This window comes from Protobothrops mucrosquamatus, unplaced genomic scaffold (genome assembly GCF_001527695.2).
Source record: "Protobothrops mucrosquamatus isolate PMUCROS unplaced genomic scaffold, P.Mucros_1.0 scaffold_61, whole genome shotgun sequence".
Taxonomy (NCBI): Eukaryota; Metazoa; Chordata; class Lepidosauria; order Squamata; family Viperidae; genus Protobothrops; species Protobothrops mucrosquamatus.
This window is the reverse complement of record NW_015386137.1, coordinates 337328-346532: the sequence shown is the minus strand read 5'-3', so window position 1 is coordinate 346532 and position 9205 is coordinate 337328. Positions and strand designations below refer to the sequence as shown.

At 47.1% G+C, this 9205-nt stretch overlaps 1 protein-coding gene across 1 annotated transcript in view; it reads left to right on the top strand.

The window, feature by feature from the left end:
- NOL6 (nucleolar protein 6) overlaps window positions 1-9205 on the top strand; it is an 85294-nt gene that overhangs the window by 7626 nt on the left and 68463 nt on the right. The window contains exons 4-7 of the mRNA XM_015812508.1: window positions 2379-2547; window positions 4776-4910; window positions 6892-7055; window positions 8449-8569. Coding sequence (XP_015667994.1) covers window positions 2379-2547; window positions 4776-4910; window positions 6892-7055; window positions 8449-8569 — 589 coding nt within the window. The remainder of the gene's footprint in view (window positions 1-2378; window positions 2548-4775; window positions 4911-6891; window positions 7056-8448; window positions 8570-9205) is intronic.

The following is a 9205-nucleotide window of genomic DNA, read 5'->3' as shown; positions in this document are numbered from 1 at the left end:
CTTTGATGCCTAAGACAGTGCTAGAACTCACCATCTCCTGGTGATTGGCCCAAAGTCACCCAGCTGCCTTTGATGCCTAAGACAGTGCTAGAACTCACCATCTCCTGGTGATTGGCCCAAAGTCACCCAGCTTCCTTTGATGCCTAAGACAGTGCTAGAACTCACCATCTCCTGGTGATTGGCCCAAAGTCACCCAGCTACCTTTGATGCCTAAGACAGTGCTAGAACTCACCATCTCCTGGTGATTGACCCAAAGTCACCCAGCTTCCTTTGATGCCCAGCTGGGACTAGAACTCACCGTCTCCTGGTGATTGGCCCTGAGTCACTCAACTGCCTTTGATGCCAAGGTGTATACTAGAACTCTCCTGCTTTCTAGCTTGGTGCCTTCTCTCCTAGACCAAACTGATACTAAAAGGACAGTAACACTGGGAGAACATTTAGGACATAAAGAGCTGTTTCAGGCTCATTGGTGCTTTATTTTCCTTGCTATGCTCCTGCCTCTTCCCAAGATCCAGCAATGAAACACTCCAGCGCGTTCACACACCGCCTGAAGTTCGTTGTGGCTATGCTGTGCTATGCTCTTCTTGTGAGCCCTTCCTTGGAAGGGAGATGAGCATGCCAGCTGGAGAATTCTGGGAATTTAGCTCCATGGGTCTTAAAAGTGGCTGAGGTCGAGAAATATCGATAGAAATGATGTAATACATAATTAAAATGTATAATTCAAGCAAGACGTTTCATAAAACATATAGCAGGACGAATTATTTCAGCGGGCAAAACATTCAAACAGTGGAACTTAGCCAGCTGAATTAATTCATTAATTCAAACAGCTTGTTTAGTGACTGTTCAGTTAACAACATCATTGGAAAAAAGGGACTTAGGGCAGTTATTCACCCTGACAACCGTTGCAGCATCCCCGAGGTCACGTGATCAAAATTTGGCTGCTTGGCAACCGATTCCTATTTATGACGGTCGCAACATCCCGGGAGGTTCTCTGGTCCTCTTTTGCGCCCTTCTGATAAGCCAAGTCAACGGGGGACTCCATGTTCACTTGACAATCTTGTGACTAACAACTGTAGTGAATCCCTTAACAGCCGTGGCAAGAAAGGTCATAAAGTGGGGCAAAATTCACTTAACGAATGTCTCACTTAGGAACAGAGAGGCTGGTCTCGGATCGAGGTCGTAAGCCGAGGACTAGCTATAGTTTTGGGAGAATGAAAATTGCAAGAACGGCGGCATTGAGGGGGGCCTCAGGAATGTGTTGCAGAGTTGGGGGGGCTACCAGTGAAATGTTAGACCCCCCCCCAGAGCCACCTCTGCCTTCGAGCAAAAGCCCCTGACGCCTGCTGATTCTTTGGGGAGACAGACTCCCTTCTCTTTGAGCAACCATTGGTGGTGATGGAATGCGTTCCTGACAGTGAGGACGATTAACCAGTGGAACAGCTTGCCCCCAGAAATAGTGGTCGCTCCATCACTGGAGGTTTTTAAGAAGAGGCTAGACATTCACCTGAGACGGTATAGGTTCTGCTTGAGCAGGGGGCTGGACTAGAAGACCTCCAAGGTCCCTTCCAGATTCTATTCCTATTCCTATTCCTATTACATTCTATTCTATTCTATTCCATTCCATTCCATATTTTTTATTCTATTCCATTCCATTCCATATTTTCTATTCTATTCCATTCCATATTTTTTATTCTATTCCATTCCATTCCATATTTTATATTCTATTCTATTCCATTCCATTCCATTCCATTCAATTCCATATTCTATTCTATTCCATATTCTATTCTATTCCATATTCTATTCTGTTCCATTCCATTCCATTTTCCATTCCATTTTCTATTCTATTCTATTCTATTCTATTCTATTCTATTCTATTCTATTCTATTAATACAAGCTGCATCCATCAAAGGCATGTTTTAATCCCTTTATTCAATGTATATGACACCCATCTCCCTTTTCAAAGCAGCTCTGGGCGGCTTAACAGTACAGGTCCTTGATTTACGACCGCGATCGAGCCCAATTTTTTGGTTGCCAAGCGAGACATTCTGTCCCCTTTTACGACCTTTCTTGCCACGGTGAATCCCTACAGCTGCTAAGTGAGGAACAGGGTTGTTTGGTGAATCCGGCTTCCCCGTTTTGACTCTGCTTGTCGGAAGGTCGCAAAAGGAGGATCACGTGATCCTGGGACGCTGCAACCGTCATAAATGTGAGTCGGTTGCCAAGCGTCTGAATTTGGATCACGTGACCACAGGGGGCGCTACGACGGTCGTTAAATGTGAAAAACGCTTCTTTTCAGTGCCGTTGCAACTTCGAATGGTCGCTAAACGAGCTGTTGTAAGTCGAGGACTACCTGAACCGTAACACGGTTTTTATCTTAGGAAGTTTTCCAAGAGAAGGACAACCTCAACCAGCGCTACCACCGCAAGAGGGCCCTCTACCTGGCCCACCTGGCCCAGCACCTGGCCAAGGGGAACCACTTTGGGAGTGTGGCCTTTGCCTACGCGAACGGCAACCATTTGAAGCCCCTTGTGCTCCTCCAGCCACAAGGTAAGGGGGTGGTGGGTTTGCGTGGGTGTGTGTGAGGAGGGCAAAGCATTGTGCACACTTGTTGCTAAAACTGAGGAAGCGAAAGAGCTGTTGAGCGGAGGAATCAGGCAGCTCTCCTGGCAGGCTTAGAGGAGATGTTTGCTATCCTCTTCTTCCAGGACTTGTTTGGACTTCCTTCCTTCCTTTCCTTCCTTCCTTTCCTTCCTTCCTTCCTTCCTTCCTTCCTTCCTTCCTTCCTTCCTTCCTTCCTTCCTTCCTTCCTTCCTTCCTTCCTTCCTTTCCTTCTCTTCCTTCCTTCCTTTCCTTCCTTTCCTTCTCTTCCTTCCTTCCTCCCTCCCTCTCTTTCTTTCTTTCCTTCCTTCCTTTCCTTCCTCCCTCCCTCCCTCCCTCTCTCTTTCCTTCCTTCCTTCCTTCCTTCCTTCCTTCCTTTTCTTCCTTCCTTCCTTCCTTCCTTTCCTTCTCTTCCTTCCTTCCTTCCTTTCCTTCCTTCCTTCCCTCTGTTCCTTCCTTTCCTTCCTTCCTTTCCTTCCTTCCTTTCCTTCCTTCCTTCCTCCCTCCCTCTCTCTCTTTCCTTCCTTCCTTCCCTTCCTTCCTTCCTCCCTCCCTCCCTCTCTCTCTTTCCTTTCCTTCCTTCCTTTCCTTCCTCCCTCCCTCCCTCCCTCTCTCTTTCCTTCCTTCCTTTCTTTCCTTCCTTTCCTTCCTTCCTTTCTTTCCTTCCTTCCTTCCTTTCCTTCCTTCCTTCCTTTCCTTCCTTTACTTCCTTCCCTTCCTTCCTTCCTTCCTTCCTTTTCTTCCTTCCTTTCTTTCCTTCCTTCCTTCGTTCCCTCTGTTCCTTTCCTTCCTTCCGTCCTTCCTTCCTTTCGTTCCTTCTGTTCCTTCCCTTCTGACTTTCTTCCTTCTTGTCTCCTTCCTTCCCTCCCCCTCCTTCCCTCCCCTCCTTTCCCTTCTCCCTTCGTATCTCCTTCCTTTCTTCCCTCCCTTTCTCCCTTCCCTTTTGACTCTTCCTTCCTTCCTTCCTTCCTTCCTTCCTTCCTTCCTTCCTTCCTTCCTTCCTTCCTTCCTTCCCCTCCTTTTCCCGTTTCCCTTTCTTTCTGACCCATCCATCCATCCATATCAGCCTGGCCCTCATCCAAGTACGAAATACCAGGGCGCATCCTTCTTAATGTCTGAGACTTTATAACAGTGGTTCTCAACCTGTGGGTCGGGACCCCATTTGGGGTCGATCGACCATTTCATGGTCACCAAGCAAGGCTGTCTGCCATTTTTTTTGTCCGCCGTTTTTTCCCCCTTTTCCGGCGGGTGCCTTACCTCCCTTGAGCTGGGCCAGCTGGTGGTCGGCCTGCTCCGTCTCTGCCGCTTGCCAGCTACGCCTTGGCCGGCGCAGGGGGCGGAACCACACATGCGCGGCGCTCCCGGGCAGGGAAAGTCCTCGACTTACGACCGGTTTAGTCCTCGACTTACGACCGGTTTAGTCCTCGACTTACGACCGGTTGGGGTCACGGCATTAAAAAGGTTGAGAACCACTGCTTTATAACATCCACTCTGGCCTTCCCAACACTAAGACCGATTCCCATCATTTGGGGCTTTTAAAGGCTTGTTTTCAGATAATAATAATAATAATAATAAAGTTGGAAGGGACCTTGGAGGTCATCGAGTCCAACCCCCTGCGGTCCGTCCTTGGGATGTGGTAAAGTCTGTTTGCCGACAGGTCAGAGAAGAATTTTTGAAGGTCACAACCTCGTAAGTGGTGAAGACCTCCGTCCAACAAGGTGACCAATTAACAAGATTGACAGTCCTTCAAAGTCCTTAGTTCTAAGTTGCTTCTCTCCTTGATCAGTTTCCACCCGTTGCTTCTTGTCCTGCCTTCGGGCGCTTTGGAGAATAGCTTGACTCCCTCTTTTTTGTGGCAGCCCCTGAGATATTGGAAGACTGCTATCATGTCCCCCCTCATCCTTCTCTTCATTAAACTAGACATACCCAATTCCAGCAGCCTTTCCTTATATGCTTTAGTCTCCAGTCCCCTAATCATCTTTGTTGCTCTTCTCTGTACTCTTTCTAGAGTCTCAGCATCTTTTTTACATCGTGGTGACCAAAACTGGGATTCTGATTGTCTCTCTCTCTCTCTGTGTGTGTGTTTGTGTGTAACAAGTATATTTTCAACAGCGTCCACATTGCTAATTCTCCTGTTTTATTCTCTTCCTCCCCGTCTGTCTCCGGGGTTGTTGCAGGGAAGGATGCAAAGACGGTGACGGTCCGCCTCCATGCCTGCCCAGCCCCAGGGGTCTTCAGGCCCATCCGTTTGCACCCCTGCAAAAACAACATCCGTACTGCTTGGTTCACGGAGAAGGACTCACCTGCGACAGGTAAACTTTGAAGAAGTGCAGGCGGGGTTTCTTAGCCTGGACAATTTTAAGATGGGTGGACTTCAGTTCCCAGGATTCTGCCTGGGGAATTCTGGGAATTGAAGTCCACCCATCTTAAAGTTGCCATAGTTGAGAAACACTGAGTTAGGGGGTACCATTTCGGACAAATGGCTGTCCAGTCTCTTCTTAAAAACTTCCAGTGTTGGAGCATTCACCGCTTCTGGAGGCAGATTGTTCCACTGGTTAGTTGTTCTCTCTGTCAGGAATCCCCCATTACTATTGTGATGTGCTTCCTAGATACCTTAAGATAGCTGACTAGCAAAAAATTCATCTATTTCCTCTGGTTGGTTGGGTGGCCTATATATACATTGCCTATGGCAATGTCATTTTTTCCTCCTTTTATATTGACCCAAATGCATTCAAGACAGTTTTCATCATTGTTGTGCTCTATTTCTGTAGAGAGGTAGTTATTTCTTATATAGAGAGCAACTCCACCTCCTCTTTTGTTTGGTCTGTTCCTTTTAAATAATTTAAATCCCTCTCGCCGTGTGTTCCATTTGTGGGTTTCATCCCACCACGTTTCCGTAATGGCAACAATATCATGTCTGCCCTCATTTACCTGAATTTCTAGTCCACCCTGTTTGCTGTTCATACTCTGTGCATTGGTGTATAGACATTTGAGTCCTTTATGATTGACCCTGTGTTTACTTTCTACATAACCTGTGTGGTGCCTGAGTTCCCCTATTGTCTTACCCCCTATTTGGTTAGTGCACTTTGTGTGGCACTCGCTATTAGAAGCTTGGTTTTGCTTGACAGCAAGGTTGATAGTCTTGTCCACACACACATCTGGACATCTTGGAATACTGCATCCAGTTTTGGTCACCGCGCTATAAAAAAGATGTTGAGACTCTAGAAAGAGTATAGAGAAGAACAACAAAGATGATTAGGGGACTGGAGGCTAAAGCATATAAGGAATGGTTGCTGGAATTGGGTATGTCTAGTTTAATGAAGAGAAGGACGAGGGGGGACATTATAGCAGCCTCCCAGTATCTCAGGGGCTGCCCCAAAGAAGAGGGAGTCAAGCTATTCTCCAAAGCGCCTGAAGGCAGGACAAGAAGCAACGGATGTAAACCGATCAAGGAGAGAAGCAACCTAGAACTAAGGAGAAACTTCCTGACAGTTAGAACAATTAACCAGTGGAACAACCTGCCTCCAGAAGCGGTGAATGCTCCAACACTGGAAGTTTTTAAGAAGAGACTGGACAGCCATTTGTCCGAAATGGTATAGGGTTTCCTGCCTGAGCAGGGGGTTGAACTAGATGACCTCCAAGATCCCTTCCAACTTTACTATTATTATTATTATCATCTATGTTACATGCACTGATAATCCTATAATTTTTAGATTGCCTTTAGATTGCCATAATCCTTGACTCATGACCACAATTGAGCCCAAACTTTCCGTTGCTAAGCAAGAGATTTTTTCCTCATTTTACGACTTTTTGTGCCACAGTTGTTAATAATACAGTCGTTAAGTGAATCTGCCTTTCCCCCATTGACTTTGCTGGGTCAGAAGGTCACAAAAAGGGGGAATCACGTGATCCCGGGACACTGCGACCGTCATAAATACGAGTCAGTTGCCAAGCGTCTGAGTTTTGATCACATGACTCCGGGACACGGCAACCGTCATAAATATGAACCAGTTGCCAAGCGGCCGAATTTTGATCACGTGACCCCGGAGATGCTGCAATGGTCGTAAGGGTGGAAAACGATCATAAGTCACTTCTCAGTGCTGTGGTAACTTCGGACGGTCACTAAATGAACAGTTGTAAGTCGAGGACTCCCCTGTATCTCACCTTGCATTTGTTTTGCATGCTGTTGCTGCTGACTTCCTCCACCTAGACAGGAAGTTGGTCCGAAGCCTCCTTTGTCCTCCTCCAGGTGAGATGGGCGTCGGCATCCCATCCCTCTTTGCTTCTTTCCAGGAGTAGCTGAACCCCCCACCCCCCATTACAACAACTCCATTTTGTGGGACCTGGTGATGGAGACCAACCTGCTCTACCTCTCCGAGGCCGCCAGCACCTTCCGAGGCTTCCAAGATGGGGTGGCCCTCCTCAAAGTTTGGCTCCGCCAGCGAGAGCTCTATCAGGTAATCCGGCTGACTTGGTCAACCCACAGAAGTCTTGAGGTTTCTTCTAACACGAAGTATTATCTGGGACGCTACACATCCTCTTCACAACCTGTTTTCCTTGTTACCTGCTGGGAGGAGATGAGGGGGAGGGGGTGGTTTGTGGTATCTGAAGCAGAACATCCAGATTTAGTCACAGTTTTGTTCCATGCAGCATCAACCTTGTGAACCAATTTAGGTCACCATGCTACAAAAAAGATGTTGAGACTTTGGAAAAAGTTCAGAGAAGAGCAACTAAGATGATCCAAGACCTGGAGACTAAAACATACGAAGAACAGCTGCAGGAGGAAGGAGAAAGGAAAGATGGAGGGAAGGGGCAGGAAGAGGAGGAGGAGGAAGACTGTGTGGTCCTTGGTGCTGTTGGAGCAGGGTTATTTTCTTGCAGACGTTTCATGACCCAACTAGGTAACATCATCAGTGCTAGAAGGGAGCGGGATTTGCTCTCTGTTTATAGAGAAGTGATTTGACCTGTCTCTACTCCCTCCAAGCACTGATGATGTGTCCTAGTTGGGTAATGAAATGCCTGCAACCAAACATCAGGGACCCCACTAATAACAACAACAACAATAATAAAGTTGGAAGGGACCTTGGAGGTCATCTAATCCAACACCCTTCTCAGGCAGAAAACCCTACACCATTTCAGACAAATGGCTGTCCAGTCTCTTCTTAAAAACTTCCAGTGTTGGAGCATTCACCGCTTCTGGAGGCAGGTTGTTCCACTGATTAATTTTTCTAACTATCAGGAAATTTATCCTTAGTTCCAGGTTGCTTCTCTCTTTGGTCAGTTTCCATCCGTTGCTTCTTGTCCTGCCTTCAGGCGCTTTGGAGAATAGCTTGACTCCCTCTTCTTTGGGGCAGCCCCTGAGATATTGGAACACTGCTATCCTGTCCCCCCTCGTCCTTCTCTTCATTAAACTAGACATGCCCAATTCCAGCAACCGTTCCTTATATACTTTAGCCTCCAGTCCCTTAATCATCTTTGTTGCTCTTCTCTGTACTCTTTCTAGAGTCTCAACATCTTTTTTTCATCGTGGTGACCAAAACTGGATGCAGTATTCCAAGTGTGGCCTTACCAAGGTCTTGTAAAGTGGTATTAATACTTCACGTGATCTTGATTCTATCCCTCTGTTAATGCAGCCCAGCACTGTGCTGGCTTTTTTGGCAGCTACTCTGGATTAGGAATTGTAGACAGGAAAAAGGGAAGATGTGATCTGCATGTCGAAAGTTGAGATCAGTTTGTGTTCTATGCAAACAAGTTGTACTATACCCAAGCATTAGGTCCCAGTTCTTTTTATGCATCTTTGGCTGTGGAGGGGAAGGTATGTGTTTGTGTTGACTTTTTACTTTCTTCCAGGGTCTGGGATGTTTCAACGGCTTCATTGCATCCATGCTGGTGGGAAACCTCTTGGCCACTCACAAGATCAGCAAAATGATGAGTGGGTACCAGGTGTTACGAAACGTTCTCCATTTCTTAGGTAAGTTGCCAGAAACGTTGTGATGTTCAGCCGGGAGGCTGTTCAGACCAAGCCGGTGCCTGACGCTAAATGGGGAACTCTGGATTCTTTGGGTCTGATCTGCCACTGTTCAGACGTGGGGCTAAATCTCAGATGGAGTCAGCAGGGAGGGAGGAACGAGTGTTCTTTTTTTATTATTATTATTTTCCCTCTGGGAAGAAGAGGGAATATGCAATTTTCTCTGAAATGCTAAGATTCTCCATGTAAAAAGTGCAGCAGAAAAATACCCAAGTGTCAGAATAAAGAAGCTACATGGGAATCTAGAGAAACAAATCCTTTGGCAGATATAATGTAGTTCAGAGGAGTGTGACTAGCTGTGGTCCTTCCTTCCCCCCTCCCTCTCTCCTTTCATCTTTCCCCTCCTACCTGTCCCTTCCTCCCTGCCTGCCTCCCTCCCTCCCTTCTGTCTTTCCTTCCTTCCTTTCCCCCCTCCCTCTCTCCTTCCCTCCTCCCCTTCCTTCTGACTTTCCTATCCTTCCTTCCTTTCATCTTTCCCCTCTTACCTGTCCCTCCCTCCCTCCCTCCCTTCTGTCTTTCCTTTTCTTTCCTTCCTTCCTCCCTTCCTGTCCCTCCCTTCTGTCTTTCCTTCCTTCCCCT